Source organism: Pavona decussata, unplaced genomic scaffold, assembly GCF_977016875.1.
Source record: "Pavona decussata unplaced genomic scaffold, jaPavDecu1.1 SCAFFOLD_67, whole genome shotgun sequence".
Classification (NCBI taxonomy): Eukaryota; Metazoa; Cnidaria; class Anthozoa; order Scleractinia; family Agariciidae; genus Pavona; species Pavona decussata.
The window spans coordinates 2,817,501-2,840,000 of NW_028145486.1; the positions used below are offsets into that span (position 1 = coordinate 2,817,501).

At 39.8% G+C, this 22,500-nt stretch overlaps 4 protein-coding genes across 5 annotated transcripts in view; all 4 read left to right on the forward strand.

Moving 5' to 3' along the window:
- Window positions 1-9,882, forward strand: part of LOC146478077 (uncharacterized) — a 33,720-nt gene extending 23,838 nt beyond the window's left edge. The window contains exons 1-6 of one of the 2 annotated variants that reach the window (XM_085112790.1): window positions 2,609-2,971; window positions 3,222-3,283; window positions 3,972-4,034; window positions 5,091-5,144; window positions 5,696-5,845; window positions 6,729-9,882. In XM_085112790.1, the coding sequence (XP_084968916.1) occupies window positions 2,643-2,971; window positions 3,222-3,283; window positions 3,972-4,034; window positions 5,091-5,144; window positions 5,696-5,845; window positions 6,729-7,207 (1,137 nt within the window). In that variant the 5' untranslated portion in view covers window positions 2,609-2,642 and the 3' untranslated portion in view covers window positions 7,208-9,882. Of the gene's footprint in view, window positions 1-2,608; window positions 2,972-3,221; window positions 3,284-3,971; window positions 4,035-5,090; window positions 5,145-5,695; window positions 5,846-6,728 lie in introns of those variants that run through there. The other variant, XM_085112789.1, reaches the window with a different exon arrangement.
- LOC146478073 (uncharacterized) overlaps window positions 1-22,500 on the forward strand; it is an 89,886-nt gene that overhangs the window by 53,334 nt on the left and 14,052 nt on the right. The window lies entirely within an intron of this gene.
- LOC146478079 (uncharacterized) lies at window positions 11,157-17,096 on the forward strand. Its single transcript, XM_085112804.1, has 6 exons — window positions 11,157-11,524; window positions 12,696-12,757; window positions 13,405-13,557; window positions 14,387-14,422; window positions 15,346-15,495; window positions 15,997-17,096. Exons 1-6 carry the CDS (start codon window positions 11,193-11,195, stop codon window positions 16,473-16,475), a joined length of 1,212 nt encoding a protein of 403 aa, XP_084968930.1. The 5' UTR covers window positions 11,157-11,192; the 3' UTR covers window positions 16,476-17,096.
- Window positions 19,225-22,500, forward strand: part of LOC146478080 (uncharacterized) — an 8,861-nt gene continuing 5,585 nt past the window's right edge. Inside the window, exon 1 of the mRNA XM_085112794.1 lies at window positions 19,225-19,592. Coding sequence (XP_084968920.1) covers window positions 19,285-19,592 — 308 coding nt within the window. The 5' untranslated portion in view covers window positions 19,225-19,284. The remainder of the gene's footprint in view (window positions 19,593-22,500) is intronic.

Here is a 22,500-nt window from a genome sequence, read left to right on the forward strand (position 1 = left end):
ACAACCAGTCTTCAGCGTAGGCTAAGGTCTAACATTGTGTTTCATAAAGTTAAGTTCAGTTCGGAGGATAAGGACGGCTCAAGGCTGAACGATTGCTCGAAAAATAAACAGTTGCCAGAAAAGCGAAGCTTTGAGTGTATCTGCTAAATTTTGAGGACAATCCGTTGAGGCGAGGGCATTATCATCCGATATACCAGCAAGCCTAAAAGGGGTCAGATTAGTTTCTGAAATGCGCGCTCTTTACAACGGAAAAGACAAAAAAGCACTGGCCACGAAGTGATGACAGTCAAATAAATGCAAGCTAACCAAGTTAAGACATTTTGTTAAAATGTGATCGGATTATGACAAGTAAGACCTCGCGGGAAAAAATCGGAGACTGTTATCGTCCGATAACTATCATCCGATTTCGTACCAAATGACGTGTTTTGTCCAATAAGAAAGTGCGGAAATTAATGGGTGGATTATAATTCATTTTATTCAGAAAGAATCTTTTAATCAGAAGCACTAGTGGACAACTCGGTTAATAGCTTGTATAATTTAACCCGAAATAAAGGTGTAATACAGGGAGGTCTTTCGCGTGATGTGATAAATACTCGTATTTTCGCTCTCCAAGCTGGGTCTACTAAACTAGCTGAACAACACAGCAAGTCGTGCGAAGTTCAATAAAATGCAGCAAATAATTCCGCCCTGAGTGATATAAATAAACACCATTAAATTTTCAAATAGTTCTCAGATATGCCTCTGGCCCCGGTTGTTCAAAGAGCGCAGCGGATGACGCCATCCAGTAGACAAATCGCTATCCAGAGGATAAAATGTACTCCTAACAATATATCAGTTATCCGCTGTTTGAACCGACTGGGGAGTTGTCAGGGGCGAAGCTAGGCTCAGGTGATTATTTCCTTAATCTTAAGCTAAGAGAACCTCATTGCTCTTGTTTTAATAAAATCATTATTGATCCTGATAGCTTTATCTCGCGCTAATTTTGATACGGGGATAGCACAGTCATAATTATTTGCTAATAACAGCTTTTCGTAACTAGGTACGTAGCGGGCCAGCGAGTGAGTAAGCTAACTGTAATATTGTACAAAGTGTAAGTGCGTAAGTACTGTCTAGTTTATTATTGTATGTAACTGTGTGTTTTCTTGCAAATAAAAAAAAAAAAAAAAGAAAAAAAAACTAGGTACGTAGCGGTAACTGGACACCAGTACTGCGCGGAAGTTAGACCACAAGCACTACCTTATTTTTCTTAGGAATAGTAAAGCGAGTGAACAACGAGGGGACGTGACGGGGGGAGAAGCAAAACGTAAATTAGTTTTTATTTTTTCCAATATAATATGAACAATTATTGTACTTAACGTTTCGTCCAGAGACCTTTTTTATGCATTAGACTGCCCTGAGAATTAAAGAGAACTTACAAGGTTTGTTGGTGGATTTTTGGGAAGATTCCCTCGCCCCATAACACCTTACGCGCTTCTCGTCTCTGGAATACAACCCCCCTCGCCCTAAAACAAACCAACAAATGACGCCACAACGGAGTATGAATCAGCAGCACTCCTTGCTCCATTTATTCTGCCGTCCGGTCCGCACACACATGTAAAATCTAGAGAACAGGAATCCACGCACAACTTGATCAAGGGCGTTAAAATTGTGTAAAGAGATTTAGAATAAACTGGCCCGGATGGTTTATTAATTTGCCTGTACTTGACCCGGGTCAAAGCTCGTAAGCAGATTAAGGATTAAGACCTCTATTTTTGTTAAGTCTTGGAGTCGTCCCATAATCGAGTCACGTCCTTAATATTACTAAGAAAATATCAGAATATTGATGGAATTGGTATGAAAAAGGAAAAGGCGTTATTTTGGAGCTGTTGGAAACAGTTGTTGTTGTTGCTTGTTTTTTTGTTGTTGTTTTTTTTTTTTCAGTTACGATCCTTATATTCAAATGGCAAGTTCTATCAAGATTCCTCAGTAACGTAATCATAAGCAGTAACAACACTTTAAATGTGGAACAAGTCCAACTGCCTGGATCAAAGCTCACAAGTAGATTTAAAGGAAATAAGACGTCTATTTTTGTTCTGAGTTCTGTACTCTTTCCATAATCGAGGCACGTTCTGTAATACTAAAATTAATGGATGGTGTGAAAAAAGGAGGGGGTTTTACTTATTTGGGGCTGTTGGGTGCAATTTGTTTTTCAAGATTGAAGATTATAATTGTGGGAAAATCTATCACTGTGATTCCAAACGTCAGTCGGTAAAAGAAAAAAGGCCTTAGATCTGGGAAATTAGATTAGATTAAAGAAGAAAGAAATTACTATATTACTATGGAGGATTTTCATCATAACTGTTCCTTCTTTTTAGCAAAAATTAAAGCTTACAAGTCGACTAGTAATTTCTACCCTGTGACTATGGCTGTTCCGTTTAGGAAATTTGCTAAGTTGAGGCCTTGAATCGTTCAGTAAACATCTGGTAGCTATCAAGGAACTATACGTAACTCTGTAGCGTCTGACCCGTGAATGAGATTATCAGTGAGTATAATTAGTATCCGTTTCATAAATAGCGCGACAAAGCACATTATTTGGGGCAGACGCGTTCAGTCAGATTTCTTTGCGAAGGTACGGTAAGGAACATAAACTAAATCATTTAACTATGGATACGACAACTAAAGAGCAAAGAAACAAATTCGGCATCTCCGAGATTCTCCGTTGCTTGGTTTATATAGCAGCGATCATTTTTCTTTTGTCTTGCATGGTTTTCCAAGCTTTTTTTTTCATGGATCATTTACAAATGAAACAGAAATTGGCTACAATGGATGAGAAGGTGACCTCACTTGAACTGGCGACAAAGTCGTTCGTCCCTTCAAGTCCACCTCAGAATGAAGCCAAGCATGGTTTTAAAGATTTGCATGTTCGACTGAGGAGGACCGTCGCTTTAAGTCTTCAAATCCTGGAGAAGCGACTGAAAGTTCTGGAAATCAGGTAAACCGATATAATCCGTCACAGCGAGGGTTTTAATAAGTTGGTTTTCAAGAAGGAAAAAAGCGTGAACCACCACTCGTATCATACTTCTCCTTGGGATCTGGTTTAATCTTGTTTTCCTTAGATCATCAGATACTTAATTCTCCTAACCTATTTAGCTAAATTTCCTGTTATTAGAGGTCAACGAACTTTGAAAATCAATCCCTTTTTTAAATTTAAAGTTGGCGCTAATTTATTTTCCTCCTTTCAGGGCTCTCAATGACAACAAATCCACTCCAAAAGATGTGCTAGAAACAAGTGTATCATTCAGAGGTTTGTTTGACGGCAGTCTTCAGTTTTCTCAGGAAAAAAAAAATCGAACAAATTCTGGTTAAAAGAGACGAGATAACTGGATGCTCTACTGAGAATTGCGAATTTTGTTGAGCCCTAAAAGTGTCTGGGAAGAAAAGGAAGTTTTAATTTTTGTCCCTTTATGTGTTTAAACGTACTCGGAAGAGAGGCAGACCATTGGCAATCGTTTGCGTAGTGTAACGTGCCCTCCAATAAACATGTCTCGGAACGTTTTTGTTGCGGCCACCGTTGCAGGAATTAGAACCTACTTCTACTTATCGCAACCGTTGCGGCAGCAAAAAAATTGCTAGACATGTTCATTATGGGGGAATGATTCGTGCAACTTGTGTCGCAACAAAATTGCGAGACAAGTTGCAACTGAGAAAAATTGCCCGGTGTAACAGCGCCTTTGAATCATTTTTCTTAAAGGTTGACACATGTATGTGTTCCAACTGTACCTGAAACAGCACAGATTCCAGCTGCAGGAAAAGGAACGAAATAGTAAGCGATTGCACTCAGTCTTGTTCCTAAAAGACCTCGTTCTTCTGACTGCACTGCGAAAGCTAGTCTGCGCTGACCTAAGCCGTGCGCTATGGTGACGAGTTTCGGAAGAGTCGGCGATTGTTCCATTTACAGTGCTAATGTCAATCAACTATTTTGTTTTACATAGGACGGGACGGGAGGGACGGTAGGGATGGTCCTGCAGGTCCCGCGGGACCACCCGGATTACCAGGTTAGTGAGGACTGTGATACTGTATAACACTGGTGAAAACTGAAAAAATGAACGTCTCTGAAGTTTTAATTACTAAGAGCATAGTTAATGGAGGGAGTTACTCCAAATTGGAAATAGTGCGGTTTTCAACTGAGTGTCGAAAGAAATTTCGCGTTTGCTTTGGTTTTCCATTACTACGCTCTGTGATTGGATAACAAAACTCGCGCCACTTTCTCAACCAATGAGAAGCAAAACCAAAACCAATCGTGTTTTTGCCGCACGCGTTTTCCCGCGCTTGGCGCCAGTTGCATGTATTTGCTTCGAATTCTGATTGTGTTGTTTACATCTACTACCATTGGCCGGAGTAATTTCTTTGGTTTTGGTTTTAAGACACGCAATTGGAAACCGCTTTTTACGAAAATTCTTGAATAGTCCATGTTATTGGCATAAACATCCTCTCAGTTAACATTTCAGTACCTAACATTCAGTAAGCATTTATAAACAATGCCTGAATCCCACATGATGCCAAGATATGAATAATGTGGCAGCCAATGTTGACAAACTAAGGATTAATCGGTGCTTGGAAAGAGCTTTTTCTTTAAAGATTTAATTTTATTTTTAGCGCAAAGTGATAAAAATTCACCTTAAGAGGTCTCGCGTTGAATGCTCTCCTGTTTAAATCTTGGAGATTAAGCTGGTCCCCTCTTGTGGCACAGGAAGAAAAACTTTCGTTATCGCTGCGAGTTAATTGTTCAGATGCCGATTCCACTAAGGTTTCCGTATAGAAAAATGTCATGATCTTTTGAAGTTGTATTTTAGATTGACGGATTAAACGGTTAGTTTCTAAAGAACCTGTCAGCTGTGCTGCGTCGGTGGGGAGATGGAAAAGAATGTCTGGTGTTACCACAGAGTTAATATGAAGAGGTAATTTGACCACCGTGACGAGATTCGAGAGTGTTGATATTTAGTCCGTCGTTGGAGCCATTCTCTCAACTGTGTTGTTAAATCCAGACATTCATATATTAGCCGGATTGACCGAGAGTCCTTAATCCTTATTTCCTTTGTTAATTTCCTCAGGTCGCGACGGACGAGAGGGTCTTGTCGGACCACAGGGTCTTCCTGGGCCAAAAGGTACTAACGGACTATAAACGTGAAGAGTATGTAGGTACTTACTTAGGTTTTGCGTTGGCTATTTTCTGAAATTGGATATCACGAAAAAAAGAACAAAACTAATACATTGTTGTCATATATTTTCCACTTTTAATACTTCACCTCTACGGGTGTATTACGAATTTACAATATGACCAGCTTTCAGTTGGCTTGATAGCTCAGTTGGTAGAGCACTCCACCGGCATGGCAGAGGTCATGGGTTCGAATCCCGTTCAAGCCTCAATTTTTTTCAGGCTTTCTTTACGCAACTGCTTATGTTGCGTACATAACTGCGATGGTGATTCACTTAATATTCATACATTGTAATCTAGCACGATGCTGATCAAGACTTCGGACTGGCTTTAGAGGCCATAGTTTTAGACCAGATGTAGTCACTTTGTTATTGATTACGCAATAGTCATAGCAAATGTGACTCATTAGATAAAGACAGGTTTAATACATGAGAAAGTAATCAGTGCTCCATGTCCTTATGTTGAAAATTTAAAGTAAACCGCATCTTTGAAACGCTTTAGGTGATGTTGGTCAAAGCGGCAAAGAGGGCTCTCAAGGACCACCGGGGCCCAAAGGACAAAAGGGACAAGAAGGACAGGGGCTGTCTGGAGTGAAGTACGTTCGCTGGGGGCGCACAAACTGCAGTGGAGATGCTCAGGTTGTGTACACAGGTAGGTATGCACTTCGTGTTACTTAATGAATTTTATGACGTTTGTTACTGAAGTGGGGAATTCCGGATAAGGAGCAAGTATTATAATAGGTAATTTTAAGAGGCTTCTGATAACTCATTATGTTGATGATACATAGCTCAGAGTGTGGTCTGAGGCTTGAGGAAGTCGCTTAATAAAAAAAGACAACAGAGCGGGAGGTCAGTTCGAATCCTGGCCGAACCAACACTCGGGATCTTAAAACAACACAGAAGAAAGTGCCGCCTTTACGTAAAGCGGATAGTCACCAAGAAACAGTCCTTTCTCATGTATGGAGACGTTAAAAACCACTGCACCGGCTGGGACCACACCCATGTATCATTGGACTTTACATAACCATTATTATCAACTTGCCGTGATTTCGCTGAGAGGGTTCATAGTGAATGAGTTCTCAATCTTGCATAACAACCAGAGGTCGGTGGGAATTTTCCGACTGCTGGAAAAACACTTTGAAACGTTAACGACACATACAAAAATGCAGATATCGGAACATGTACTACGTCCCAATACTGTTCCTGGGTGTCTATTTCTCCTTTGTGGACCTTTTAACAGGGGTAGAACAAATCGAGGGGTCGAGAAGAGGAGGAGGAGGCGGGAAGGAGGGCGTGGAGATTAATCGAGAAAGGAAAAAGGATGTTTTTAAGTAAATCACGTTACCACATTCTTCAGGAGCTTGCACAATGACTTATTTTTAAATAAGTCATTGATTTACTTAAAAACATCCTTTTTAAATACTAGTTACATTTAAAAATGTAACTAGTATTTACTAACAAGGAAAAACAATCTAAGCGTCGTTTCCCGCTTAGCTTCATCTAAAGTTTGTTTTTTACTGTTATGCTGTACTTAGGGTTCACAGCAGGTGGCCATTACAAACACAAAGGAGGCGGAGCGGAATACATCTGTTTGCCAAACCAACCCAAATATGCAAAATATACCGACACCTTTGAAAGCGCTGGGGGCATATATGGCGCTGAGTATGAAGTGAGTTCCTTCAATCCTTTCGACAGAAATGTCCACGAGCATGATGCACCTTGTGTCGTGTGCTATATCAGGTCACGTGGCACCCAGCTGATAATCCCTGCAAGGAATGACTGTCCTCATGGATGGACCGAAGAGTATCATGGTTACTTGATGACTCAACATTGGGGTTATGATCAAGGGGGGAACTTTATTTGTGTTGATGAGGAACCGGAATCTGTTCCAGGAAGCCACCGCGGTCACGACGGTGCATTGTTGTACCTTGTGCAGGCGCACTGTGGGTATTTGTCAACTTGTCCACCTTATTACCGAGGGCGTGAGCTGACATGCGCAGTGTGCACTAAATGAGTCGATTCAAACAGGCAGTAAAATATACTAATATCTTTGGATTAGGAAATACTTCAGTGACCACAGCTATATTTAGTCCTACATCATGGTATATACATGATTTTCGCCCGGCTTAATGCCATTTTCCTTCAAATAAGCGCTAAAGGCACACTTAGCGAGATATATACCAAAATTACAGATTGCCTCTGACAGCAAGTCTGTACGTTGTACTGTTTTCGACGGCAAGTGTCAATAACTCACAGCAAAGACTTCAAAAGTAATATTATGTAGTCGCGATTGGATTCTCTGTGCCTAGCGTATCCGTCTCCTGTGATTTGGAGTCAAGAGACTCTTCTTTGTACTGTTGCATTGACTTGTAGTATGTTAGTGCTGGAAAAGGAAGTTCACTTTAATTTAAGTTTAACAGCTATATATTCATTGCGTGTTGGATGCCTTTTACCAAAATTAATCGTTGAGCGCCGCTAAATGTATTTAGATCCAGCCATCATTTGTACGGTCGATTGTGCAAGTAAAGTAACTAAAGATCAGTGAAGTTGCTTGTAATTTGTCGCGCCCTTCACATTTATAAAACGACAAAGTAAACACAGTTTAGCCACTCCTAATTCAGAGATATACTTTACACCACAATCGGAACACCGGCCTCAAGGTAATCCCGTAACCAGGTCTCCCGCAGCTCCGACAGCTCAAAATAGTGAGAATTAGTCCCTTTTTTCCTTTATATCTCCTCTGCTTTGACTTACGAAGATTAAAAGGGTTCAGTTAAGTATCTTAGCTGTCGGTAACTATTTCTATCTTTTGAGGTTTTTGATTTGAAGGTATTTTATTTATAGTCGTCCTGATTCACTTCTAATCGTTTTCTATACTTGAAACTTATTAACTGTAGGGTGTAGTTGAAGTCGTCCCGATCGAGAAAGGTCCTGCAGAAAGTTACCTTCACTGGTACATGAAATGAGGAATATTCAGTAATAAAGAAGCCAGATAAAAACGTTTTTTTCTCCGACTGATACGAATGATACTCTTGTCTCACCAGGCTTGCAATGTTTTCCTCCACACCAATAAGAAATGCATTTTCACATAAAAAGGCTTCAAAATTGACAGGTGAAAATGATACATAAATGCTAATGTGTGAAGACAATCATTTTTTTGCTGTATTTTTTATCCATTTCAACTGATTTCAATAGTAAAATTTTCACTAATTTTTCTGTCTTTGTTTTAATTCGGTAAAGAATGGTACAGTACACAGAAACCTATATAGTATGCATGAATAACTATGGTACTGTAAGACAATCTTACAGTAAAGGGCTATACGCCACTTACTATTTGTGTAATTTGAATACGGTACATAGGAGCGAATGCTGTTCAAAAGTAAGCAACAAAACCAATATTTGAAATGCGGATGATAGATTCAATAGAAGAAAGATCTTCGCAGTTATACGAAAAGAAAGCCCGAAAAGAATTCAGGCTTGAACGGGATTTTGATTCTGTAGACCTAAATTTTAACATTGATTTTAATATTTCAGGATGTCGAGGATGAAAAACGCTTCTCTTCAGTTGTGTATCGAACATCTGCTAACGTGGTCACAAGTATTTAAAACGCACACAGCAAAATTTTCCACCTACAAACTGAACTGTCTGTTGCGTGAGTTCTTGACGCTGTCGTCCAGACACCGTGAAAAGCCATCAACATTACTCCAAACTGTTACTGTTTGTTCTGACAAACAAATGCTCTTCTCGAAAACTCAGCCTCGACGCTGTGTAAGAAATGTAATCTTGTGTCCCCATGTAATGATTATCTACGGCATGTAAGTACATGAAAAATCCTCGTCCTGGGCGATGAAAAGAAAGTTATCCGTGGGGTGCGTACGGCGATATTCGGCTGAATTCAATGGTCGGGATGTATATATACTTTTATCATTGAAATTATTTTTCTTGGCTGGTAGAACTAAAACCTGTCATAATAGAGAAGCTGTCCAATCATACAATTTAAAGAAATTTTAATGGCTTATATCCGAACTGGTTTCGTTGGTACATTGTATATCGAGCGTAGACTTACATACCAGGGCCCGGTTGTTCGAAGGCCGATTAACACTAATCCACGACTAAAAGTTAACCGAGGTTTTCATCTCACTCATTAAAGATGATTTTAAAGGCTCATCTTAATTTAATGGTAAAGAAAAGTCTAAGGCAAAACTGAAGGACAAAAATCTTTTGAACGAATCCTTACTGATTAGTTACTATACTCGAATCAAAGTTCACGTTCACTCAGGATTAGCTATCGGGCTTTGAACAACTGCAATAAAATCTGCAATTCCACAGCGACAAACCGATGAGTGGGGTGCCGGATCGCTTGTAGACCTGGATCAGCAAATTATTTCAAAGACAAAATACTGACGGCAGACTGATTCCAAAGGCGGAGGTGACGAGCTTGATAGAATAAACAACAAAGGCTAGAATAACTGAAATATATTTGTTTAAAAAAAAAAAAAACAAATTTTTCCCGATATTTCGGTTTGCAATACAAACCTTCCTCGAGGGCAGAACGAAAAAGAAAAGTGACCGGGCCGATTGCATCCCGGGGACTTGCTATAAAGGCTTTTGGGTGGGGGTGTGCCGTTAGGACTCTAAAACCCTTACCCTAAACCAGATCAAGTTCAGCTGCATTTTGTAACCTTATACTAGACTATAGACCAAAAACTCCGTCGCTATCCCAATCCAGCCAACAACAACTAAAACACTTTTTTTCAAATGTCAATTTCCGGGAAATTTAGTCTCTAATAAATTGTTCAAGCAATTAATCAGTTTTCTGAAAAATGATACCCTATTCCAGACCAAAGCTCTCCGATTTCCATAGCCTATCCCAGACTAAACTGCTTGAAAACTATACTCTTCAGCGGCACATTCCTAAATAGCTTATATGTGAGATTACCCTCCTGACGGGGGTGGGGGTTTACGTGAAGCACAGATGAGTGGCAGATCTCTGCAGTCGTTCGCTGCCTTCAGAAGGATTTTCCTTTCCTTTCTATGAGTCCCCGATCCTCAGTAAACCGCCTTTACGTGACGTCATCAAGTCTGGCTCTTACTCGGAATTTATCAGTGGAGTATCCAACACACTTCCAAGCTTCTGAATTACTTTATGAATCAATAATGTAATCTAGTTCTTTATATGTACTGCATGTATTAATCTATTGTGCGTCCGCTGGCCGCTCCATTGCCGGATTAGCTTTGCTAATGGCAATTATGCTAATTAAAGATTTAAGATTTAAGATTCAACCCATTCTCGACCCCAGAGCTCTTCCCTTTTGCGCATGACTGACGTTCTTGGTGCTGAACAAAAGGAAAGCGGGCTCAGGGTACGAGATTGCCTTCAGCCATAGTGTTCCAATATATTGCTGGAGAAAATCCTTTGAAATAGATCACCTTTTCAATGCGATTGTGCTTTCCCAAATATTGTATCAGTTTATGCACCTGGTTCTGACCTTACCATCGTGCAAGGGTTTTTTTTTTTAAATGACCTAAGAGACGCTACACGTCAAGTTACTTTTAATATTTTTTAGCTTTTAGGAAAAAGTGGCCGCCGTCTTTTTCGACAAATTACATAGCTTACTTCCAAGGTATAAAGAAACATCTGCTTTCTTAGAAATAAACCCAGCATAAGACCAAATATCAACACAGAACGTTTTCTTCTGTACCCATATTCTTTCCTTTTTTCACATATGATTGTATCATCTGATATGCAATTTTATCTCATGAATAATGGTTTATTTATTTATTTATTTATTTATTTCAACGCATTGAATAGCTGCAGCAAATTCGCACTTCTCTTAAGACGGTTCATGCTACCCGATCCTGAAAACCTAGAAGTGACTGATACCGTAATTCTAATCAATCAACACAGCTATCATTTACGATTTTCGTGATCTGCTGCATGAGACACCTACGCCTCGACAAATCTGTGAAGGCTACATTTCGACTTCATACTTTTATCATGGATCCAGAGAAAAAGGGACAAACGATAAAACGCCGTCTTGTAGAGCTTTTCCGCCGCTTGTTTTATCCAGCAGTGGTTATTTTCCTTTTGTCTTGCATAGCTTTCTTAGTTTTGAATCATTTGGAAATGAAACAAAACTTGGCCACGATGGATGAAAAGGTGAACGCCATTGAACTGACCGTTGAGAAGCTTGCCACAAGTTCTCCTCACAACAAGGCCGGAGAAAAGAATAGGCTAGACACTGGAAGTTTGTCTGTTCGACGGTCAAAGAGAGCCGCAACTGTAAGCCGCCAGAACCTGGATAAACGAGTGAAAGTTCTAGAAATAAGGTAAGTTTTCCTTCAGACATAAAAATTAACACCTTGCTCGTCAGAGCACCAAAGTTCAAACATAAAACTTCCAGTTTTCGCGGCGTCAGAGGAAAGCATTTGCCAAACAGCCTCAGTTGAATCACCCTCAAACTAAACTGTTTCTTTCACAGAATCAGCAATATTAACACTGGATGATTTTTAATGTAGGGAAAGAGCCGCAAGAAAACTTAATAGCGGAGACAGAACGTCATGAGATGATGTGCTCACAAGGCTTAGACAACTTAGCGTTACTGTTTTTGTTTTGCGCGCTTTGTTCAAATAGCTTGGATGTCTTTTCTGTTTTGATCGATCCTCAATTAAATTGTATATATTGTCACATCCTTGAAACCGTCCCGGCTTCGCTGATTTGCTGAACGACACCCATGCAGGGAGTAAGTTGGGAGGACATGAGTAAGAACAGGATGACACAACCAATTCTTTTCCTTTTCACCCACTAGACATTTCATAAGGCTTTCAGTATGATCGTAATTTTTTGGGTCTGTTACACCCTTTTTTATAAGAACGTCCAATTTTGTTCTTAAGTTAGCTGTTGAAGTATTTCAATAAATCAATGCGGACGTGACTAAGACACCTATCAAAAAGCAATACGTGCTGCAATGTGCGGTGTATATGTGACATTTTATCCGTTTTTATACTGTTCACTTTAAAACATATGGTCAAAACAAAATGTTTTGTAACTGACTCTCAGCCAGGGTAATGTTCTTAGTATATGTTCTTAAATTTTAGTTAATCTCAGGCTCAAGGTTCTTATAAAAAGATTCTTATGAAAAAGAGTGTATGGCGGCTTGGTGGCTAAGTGGTGAGAGACGGGTTCGTCTGTTCAAGTAAAAAAAAGCTGCTAAGTTATTGTGTCCAAAGATATTTAAATAGCTTTTTGGACAATGGCTCGCATTTTTTAAAGCCGAATTCCCTTCCCTTCTACTTACATACACACTCAGTTTCAAAGGACATAAAAAAGCAATACCTACGTTGGTTCTTTTTAATTTTTAACGGTTTCTTTATTCACTATAAGCAAGGTAAGAAGAACAACCATATATGTTTAAGCATGTTCTGTCAATTCTCCTTGGAATCAGTTCTAAAAGAAAAGTAATGAGTCTTTTTTTTCACTGAATTTTTTTTACATCTTTAGGGCTGTCAAGGATAACAAATCCTCACCAAGGGACGATTTACGCTATAAAGAATCATGCCAAGGTTTGTTGGAAACCTTGCAATATTATTTATATCATCGAAAAAGGAACGCATCCCCTTTAACGAAAGATATATTTTATGTCAATGTATTCTTTTTAAGCAAAGGCAATTAAGTGTTCTTGTAGTGGAGCATACTACTAATAATGGCTGATATCCCATGGCCGCTTAACCAATCAGAACTCTGGAGTTGCGTTATCCTGACCAATGATCCAGTTTTCGATAGTATAGTATTCATAACTAAGATTAAGAAAACGCTGTCCTTTGAAAAGTGTGGATCGTTAACCGTGCAACGTGATGGAATTATGGGGCGATCTAATAAGCATGCGTAGATGTCGTGTTTTATGTAAATGTTACGCCCTAAAAACCACACGTGCTTATATTTTCAAACAAGAAGAACACCAAATAGGCTTACAGGTCAAAATTAAAGGCTCCCGGAAAGCTATTGAGTCTTATCGTTCATGATTTATCCCTTTTACCTGACCGCGTTTTTTTCAATGGAGTGTATATATTTCGATCACGTCAATTAATGACTGATAACCCTGCTCGTGTGTTTCTATATGATCGCTCAGATTTGGTAGGCAGCAATCATTAAGTGATGAAATAGAAAACAGGCGTTATCAACAAAACAGCAATTACTTCATTGTATACAGGACGTGATGGAAGGGATGGCAGGGATGGTCCTGCAGGTCCCGTGGGTCCTGCAGGTCCCCCGGGACCGCCTGGGAGACCAGGAACAGCAGGAATAACGGGAGCTACAGGAATACCAGGAGCTACAGGAATGCCAGGAACAACAGGAACACCGGGTTAGTGGTAAATTTCATACAGTAACTTATCTGAACCCTACTAGAAGGTGTGGACGAAATTGCAATCTTGTGCCTTAACCACTAAGATTCTTTCGAGCAATGTTAAATTTTTTATATCAGGTGGTGTCCCTGAACCAAACAAAGATAAGAGGAGCAAGAAGCTCTTTCTTTGAATATTTTGGCAAATAAATACCTTATTGCTTGACGTAACCTAAACCTCGGGTTCTTTAAAGATACGTTCTTAAATTAGCTTTTTAGTTTGTTAATGTTTATTTTTAAATATCTCTCCCTTTTTAATTTAATCTTGTTCTATATTTGTAATTTTAGCGTTCATTTTTAAGTGTAGGCTTTTCCCTGAAACTTCCGTAAAGCGCCATTGAATCAACAGGAAAAGGCGCTTTCCAAAACATTATCATCATCATCATCAGTATATTATGGCCAGGAAATCCCTACAGCTGTTCCGTGTAGTGATTGGGTACTTTCCTAACAGCGGCCCATGCAAATCCCATTTCCGAATTAAGACCAAATCCCGAATACCCAGTCCCGAGGTCCAAAACGTCCCCATACAGCTGACACTCCAGAAGCGATAGAGAAGCGGCTGCTTTCGAGAGATTTTACTACAATGGTTTGACAGGAAAACTTGGGGAAAAAATTGCTGTTTTGGAAAAGTGGTCGCTGTCTAAAGGTGGTCGCATAAGGACATTTGACTGTAGTTCAATTTAGAACCCCCGATCCCTGCGTTTTGGATGTCATACTGTCCAAAGCCCCTCATATCGATCTTAATTCAATTCCTTGCGTTGCCAACCTGTTTCTCTATTGCTCTCACTAGGCCGTGACGGGCGTGACGGTCTCCCAGGACCTAAAGGTAACAACAAAAACGGTTGCTGATTAAGTTGTATTACCGTACAGCCTCGAATAGGCGCCCCCTTCTCCTCCTTCTCAAATAAGCGTTCAAGTTCAAGTTTAGTTTGCCACTATAAATGAAATGGAAAGGGTAATAATGGTAAAATAAAGGTGGCGAAGAAGCCCACGAGAACTGAACGACAAGGCTTTTAATAATGGGCTCCCTCTATCATGAAGACTCGCCAACAGCCAGGTATTTGTGGCGTCTCCTTTTGGAGAATTAAATTTAATACAGTTGAACCCCATGCAAGCACTCCATCTCTGTTCTTCAACTCCATAACTTTTAAAGTTCCAGGGAATACTGAAGAAAGGCAAAGATGTCCTCTGAAAACTACAGTTATCAGTTCAAAAACTACTCTGAAAGGGAAAAATCCAAAATTTGAAATAAGTGCCCAAGCGCTTATTCGAGGATTTACAGTACTCATGACATGAGATTGTTTGAAATTTTATAGGTATTGGTAACAAGTGAAATGAGGTGACATGACTGGCTTAATCGTGATCTCTTGCAAATAATTTTGTTGGGATGTGCCGCCCACTTGCAATGAACTTGAGTTTCGATGTTTGATTCTTGTTCACAGTCACGGCAGGGCTATTTGTTGTTCACGTTCTACATCCTCGACCAAACTGATGAATAATTTCCATTTTCTTCTCTTTGTTACTCTATATTTACGTCTCAAACACCAAGAAAAATAAGCATATTAAGTTGAAAGAATTTTAATCCTGTCTCAGATCAAACCCTTTGAAACCGTAACGCACTGGGCCACTCCCAAAGAGTAACTTGCTCCAAACATTATGGTATAACATTAAACTCATTTCAGAATACAGGAAATAACAATACCAACAGTGTCTGCAGGAACCCAAACATTTTATTAATGCTTAATTCAGGTAATCCCGGCCAAAATGGAAAGGCAGGTGCTAGAGGACCTCTGGGACCGAAAGGAAAAGAGGGACGAGAAGGACAGGGGCTGTCTGGAGTGAAGTACATCCGCTGGGGGCGCACAAACTGCAGTGGAGATGCGCACTTTTTGTACTCTGGTAAGCAATTGAAGTCACGGAGAAAGAACCTTGGATCCTCTTGCCGTCATCCAAATTCTCCTGGGAAAATGTGCGAAGGAATTATGACCGTAAGGGCGGGCTCCTGCGCAAGGGTCTTACAAACAAATTTCAGAACATTCTTAACGATGTGTTTAACGCTTGCATATTAGATCAATGAGAATTCTAGTCGGTGTTTGGAATCAATGCCATTACCAGAGAGAGAGAGAGAGAGAGCTAACATTATAGCGAAATGGATCACTGTTGCAAATTTCAGTGTTGAATAGGGGGACGCGTCCGCTTTTTTACAACTACAATGTGGCCTTGGACGCGAAAGTTTTTCTTAGTTTCCTTTCAGTCCGGTGTTTTTGAAATATTAAATAGTGGTATTGTTTGAAGGGAGAACTACATAATAAGAACATTTAAGCTACAGAGATTACTTTAAAGTACAGCGATCAATAGTTTAATGTCTCTAATAGTATGTTCTACTGATGTTCTACCCAGGGTTCATAGCAGGCGGTTATTACAGTCATAAAGGAGGCGGAGGGGAATACATCTGTCTGCCAAATCAACCCAAATATGGAAAATACACAAACAATTTTGACAGGGGAGGACGGATCTATGGTGCCGAGTATGAAGAGAGTTTCTTCAATCCTTTCAACAGAAATGTCCTCGAGCATGATGCACCTTGTGTCGTGTGCTATGTCAGGTCACGTGGCACCCAGTTGATGATCCCTGCAAGGAATGACTGTCCTCATGGATGGACCGAAGAGTATCATGGGTACTTGATGACTGAACATCACGGACATACAATATCACGTAATTATATTTGTGTTGATCAGGAGCCAGAATCAGTGCCAGGAAGTCACAGCAATCACAACGGTGCATTGCTGTACTTTGTGGAGCCAGACTGTAGTCATTTCTCAGGCTGCCCACCTTATTACAACGGCCGAGAGTTAACATGCGCAGTGTGTACTAAATAAAAAAAACATCGATTCTCGTTCCTGCGAAGGTTTACAGAATACCAGTATTCTCCTGTTCTCTTGTTTTCTTTTATTGCCGGATATAATTGTTTTAAAAAATAATTGATTAAGTTACGGAATAAAGACAGAAGCTCGTGTGATTCAGTATAATTAATAAAGTGACAATGGTTAAAGGAAGTTGAGTTTAATTAGTTACACTTGGAAGGAATTGAAGGGTGTAAACTAGGCAGCAGGCCATAGACTGAAAGAACAGAAATGGAGTGACTGGCCGTTTACCGGAAAAAAGAAAACAAATATGATGTGAAATGTCTAACCAAATAATTGGCCGCGGTGAAATTTGAGCAGTGGCAGCATTACGTACGTCACACTTTTTCTCGGGAAAAGTAGTTCTCAAAATAAATTTACTCGGCAAAGCATTGACTTAAGAAATTAATACAGATAGAGGCTCCTAGTCATGGGCTCTTGGTTGCGGGTATTCTACGCTCCAGGCCTTAATATCGGTATATACCTGTAAACTGTAAGTCCTCAAACAAGCTCCTTCCAATCAACCCCCTCCAATAGACTCTCCCTCCTAAATGAGCCCCTCTCTTCAAGTAAGCGCCCCCTCCTTTAATTTCAGTTGTGGGTAAATCATGAGTCATCGATGATTCAGGGTCTTTTTATATGAGCTCCTTAACCGGGCTGGCCCGGTTTGTTTGACGAATTTAATCTCTCTAGATCCGTTCATGTGGAAAATTTTAGCCCAGTTACCGAGATAAAAACGGGGCAATTCTTCGCATTGGTGTTCTCTTCTTTTGAATGTTCACAGAATTATCCGGCAACTGTGAAGCAAACCCAGACCCACACATGGAAAAAAAAGGGCGCCTTTCTTGGTTCTGAATTTATTTATTAGCGTTGATTTCAGTCTCTTTTGGAGCCGTCACGGTAACCGGGCTGAGTGTTCACGTGGAAAAGATTTCCAACCAGGTTACTGACATCTCGGTCGCCAAAACGGGATCTCGGAAAACAGCTCGACTTCTCATTTCAACACATCGAAACGCCCAACCAATCAACCAAATAACCCGGTTGATCGATGGTTTTTTTTTAGCGCAAACGCACAAAACCCAAAGGAAGTGCTTATTACACAAGTCAGGTTGACCGGTCCGCGTATGACAGACTGAACGTTGAATTGCTGTTGACTGTATGCATCAGATTACAATTCAAGAAATCAATTTCTTTTCTTATACCGGTCGCATCTTTCAGGTTCCAGTAAAATTGAAATGATCGCCACCCTCTCCTAATCGCCAAAAAATAGCGCTCCCAGCCTTAACCTAAATTGAAAAAACATCCTGGTGAGTTATTGTTTATTCGAGGACTTGCACTTGACCGTGGAGGGGGAGGAGCTGGGGGGCTTTGCTCTTTACCATATCCATCACTTACAGAAACAACTTATTATTGATATATTAAGTTTTTCTCCGATCCGATCAACATATTGATTTCATATCGATAGATATTTATTGATCCAAGTTGAACATATACCAGCAGGATTATCGTCCACGGTTGTTGCTAAGACATCACTTACAGAAACAACTTATCTTACATATTATTAAGTATATTGTGTTTTTGTCCAACAAATTCGGCAATTTCAGACAGTTTGTCGTTAGTTTTGCTGCTGAACGGACGACTAGATTTCAACCGTGAAATAATGGAATTTCAGCTATTGTTTCTAATTTCATTCGTTCTTGGATCGGTGTTTTATGAAGATAAAGTTTCATCACTGAATAAGTTCAAGGGAGTTTTTGCACAAAGGCATTCATTTATGAAAGCTACCTATCGCCGTTACGCGCAAATATTTGAAACGGAGAACTATGTACATATACGGTCATCCTGCATCATTCAATCCCGCTGCCATAACGAACAACTCTGAGAAGCAGATATGATTTACGGAAACTGGGTCGTCACAAGCTGCTGGTTTTCACAAGCTGATAAACAAGTGTTGGTCAAATGTAACTGACTCAGGGCAAGACTCCTTACTTCAAAAGAAAAGTTGATAAAATTAGCTTTTGATGCATTTCTAGCCAAATCAGAATACTTCAATTTAATTTTTTTTTCCGGGGGAGCATGCCCTTGGACCCCCCTAGTTGTCTTGCCCTAACGTGCTCGCTTTACCCCCCCCCCCCTCCAAAACCCGCTCCGCGGGCCTTATGAGCCACGACAAAGGCAGAAGGATTGAATTGGCGAATGCGAACAAAATCAACTTTTTTCAACTTTTAAAAAAATCGACCCTCTTGTTTACTTTTTATCTAATATGTTACGTTTTGGAATGTGTCCACAATCTCGTATCGCCGGGTCGCATATTGATATAGTGTGTTTTTTCTTTATGAAATGTCAATCCTGGTCCGTCTGGTTATCAAAACAGACAACAATGGACCAATTACAAATACTTGAAACTAGATATTCCCTTCCTTGTTAAGTTAGCAAGGTGTTTTTGTCGGCGCAAAAAAGGTTTATTCTCTATCCTTTTCTAGCTTATCAAAGTTCGGATCCAGAAATTGGAAGCAAATTTTTAGCCTGTACAAACCCCAAATTTAAGTAACCCACTGTAACTATCAGTTATCTGGTACCAATGGATTTTATTCTTAGTTATTTTTTTTTTTACCTTTGGTACTCTTAACATATAATGGATTCGGGAATAAAAAAATAACCATATAATCTCTTTTTGGTCTTATCAGTGATAACAAGGCCTCGATTCTAGTGCATTCTTTTGTGAGCAAAATAAATACATCACGCGATCGCCAAATTTTTGTGAGAGTCAATATTTCATTAAGTCATGGACTCAGCAACGAAGGCAAAGGCTCCTTTGTGGGAGATTCTGCGCTGCTTGTTTTATGCAGCGGTAATTGTTTTCCTCTTGTCTTGCATGATTTTCCAGGCAATCTTGTTTATGGATCATTTAGAAATGAAACAGAGATTGGCTGAGATCGAACGAGCGACACCAAAGAAGTTATTTAGCACAAGTCAACCACAGGCAGCTAGAAGTGATAAGCTTGATGCTGACGATTTGCACGTACGCTTGAGGAGAGCAGTTACCGTTAGCCTTCAAAGCCTCGAGAAACGACTGAAAGTTTTGGAAACCAGGTAATACTCGTTTTAAAATTAAATCTATTTTCTGAATTAACTGAGTGTTTTACCGTTTATAGTGTACAGCATCAAAACCTTGGCATGTTATCATGGTCTATCATGAAATGGTAAATTCTTTTTGAGCAATTTTGTAATGTTGCACTTTGCCTGAATAAATCAGTTTCATTTGGACTTTAGCGGTGCAGGATATATTAGTAGAAGGGGTGCTAATGAAGGATCTAGATGAGCATTCTTCGCACTTCGAGCGCCTCTTCGCCGGGATAAATATACACTGCGCATCAACGCTACTTACATTACTTACTGCCTCACAGAGAAATGAACATAGCGACCTATTGTAGTTTTTAATATCACTTTAGCCCAGTAACGAAGGAATACTGTAGTAGAGTGTGTATGCGAGTAAACTACACCAGGAAGAATGTTTTGACTCACAACTGTGAAAAGTTGTCTCTGAATGACGTCACTGAACACGACAAGATTTATGTTTAAGTAAACACGTTCTTGATCGGAGATCCTGGGTGAAGTATTCAAATGTGCTTTTTTTTTGGCTCGTCCATACCTTTTTATCTCATATATGACCTGTGTACAGTTGATATCAAGGGAAAACAAATCAGTAACGAGCATGATGTCATTTATGACGTCATCTGTGTAGGGAAGCACATCTCTAAACACGTGCTTCCTACGTACGTCAGAGTCAGTGATGAACTGTGTCAGTCAGCTGACCTTTTCATTTTGCGATTCCCATGTTTTGTACTTGCCTTTGAAAATGATGATCCTGAAATTAAATTTTGCGCCAAACGTTAAAGCATTTTTTTAAAAAATTGTACTGGTTTCTGTGCACTAGAACAGTATTTTGTTAACGAAAACTGGATCTTTATTGCAAAGTTTCTGCTATCTATGGCCATTGATCAGGAAAGTGACGGGCAAATACAGGTGACATTTTCATTTGAAGTACCCCTCCACCCCCCCCCCCCCCCACTTCTCCCACCAATCTTTTTCAGCCAGTAAAGCAATATCCTTGATTTTTAGGTTTTTTTCTGCGAAAAAAAAATTGTCGCAGTGTTTTCCTCACTTTTCTATGCCTTCGAAAGTTTACGAATCTGGCTTTTCTTAGCTGCACCGACGAGCAGCAGACATGGCAGGGAGATTGGGCTCGGTAAGGGCCTGGTGTCATCTAAGGACCTTGGCGGGAATCAAGTAAACGAGGCACACTGATTAGTGATAGTTTACTTTATTTCATGTTACCTACTGCATTTGAATTTACAACTTCTATTAGTATTCTTGTTTTGCTACGCTATAAAGAAGTCTCATCTTTCTCATGAACGGTCGACGAGAACCAAGACTGTGTATGTGAAACTGACGTTCCCAACTCGCGTCTTCTGTGCCAGTGTCCTAATGCAACACATTGGTATCTGGTCCGTGTTTCCGTAGGAGATTTTCCAGAAATTTTTTTCGTTGGTCGCCAACATCAACATTTTCAGAAAGATCTAGTTTGGCTTGATTGCTGCTTTGCACTTCTGTTTTTGCTAGACACACGCTAACAATACCAACGACAGTGATCTAATTACCACGAAGATAAAGCTCGGTTACCTTAAAGCTTTGCTGTTTAATGGATATTTTGATAGCACCAGCATCACTGATCCTATTACAGTCCAGGGGTATCTGTAAAACGCGGACCGGATGGCTGCGGATGGCGGATGCGGATGGCGGATGGCGGATGGCGGATGGCGGATGGGAAAATGCGGATGACAAAATAAAATAAAAAAATGAAAAAAATGAAAAAATGAAATAAAATAGAAAGTATAAATATATAAATAGACAGATTAACAAGAAGAAAAAAATTGAATGGAAAATAACAACAACAATTAACAAAGGACTAACGTTACCCGAAAAAAACCGCCAGTAAACAAAGAACGGCGCTGGGGCTTAAAGAGACCATTAAATCAATCATCAATTTGCTCTTAGTCGGTAGTCTTCATAAGACGTGCAAATACTCCTTGCGTTCCGTTCGTTGAATCGCTTTCTTTGCTTCCCGGTTTTTCACTCGTATTTCTTCTATTAAACCGGGAATAAAAAAAAAATCGGTTAAATGGCGTTAACTCAGAAAAAGACACACACACTCAAACGCCATAAAGTGCGACTTTTTCATTGAGAATGTTCAGGTATAACTATGTTATTGAATCTATCACTAGCGCTCCCCTATCAAACCCTATATTTGCAGCCATGTTTGGATCGCCTGTGGCTCTCGTAGGAACGGGACCTCGATTTTCATTATGGTTTCTCAACTGTGGTATTTTTCCCGCCGAAATGATCATGTGGTTGATCGATTGCAATTTTTGTAAATGGCTGAACGTTCTCGGGAAAAAAGCCAAAACAGATTCATACGGTACATTGAAAACGCTTTAATCATGGCTCACAGCTTTGCATTAATCTCACGAGTCTCCCGCACGCAACGGCGACTTGGCCGTCACTTATCACAAAGACCTTGTCATTATTTAAGACGCCACCTCGGCGGATGGCAAACGTTACAGGAATTCAGTCCGTTGAAAAAACAAACAAGCGCACAACCGTTTATTGGAAACTAGAAAAGAATGTACAGGGGCACCCAAAGGAATGTTTCAGGAAAATATCTGTTCGGATGGAAGGTTCCCTAAAAATTTCGAAAGTTTTCGCCTAGCGATCTCCTAGACTTTTCGAGGTTTTTCGGAAAACCATCAAGTTTCCCTAGAATTTTCGGAAATGATGTGCACACGTTTTATAACATTGTAACGTTAGTCCTTAATTGTTGTTGTCATTTTCCATTCAATTTTTTTCTTCTTGTTTATACTTTTTATTTTATTTTATTTTATTTTTTCATTTTTTCATTTTTTTTTATTTTGTCATCCGCATTTTTCCATCCGCTTTTTTC

What these genes read in the sequence shown, in the direction of transcription:
- LOC146478079 (XM_085112804.1), top strand. Translation starts at nt 11,193, where the DNA reads ATGGATCCAGAGAAAAAGGGACAAACGATAAAACGCCGTCTTGTAGAG. An exon ending in CTATAAAGAATCATGCCAAG is followed by an intron (nt 12,758 to 13,404) that starts GTTTGTTGGAAA and finishes CATTGTATACAG; the next exon opens with GACGTGATGGAAGGGATGGC. An exon ending in CGGTCTCCCAGGACCTAAAG is followed by an intron (nt 14,423 to 15,345) that starts GTAACAACAAAA and finishes TGCTTAATTCAG; the next exon opens with GTAATCCCGGCCAAAATGGA.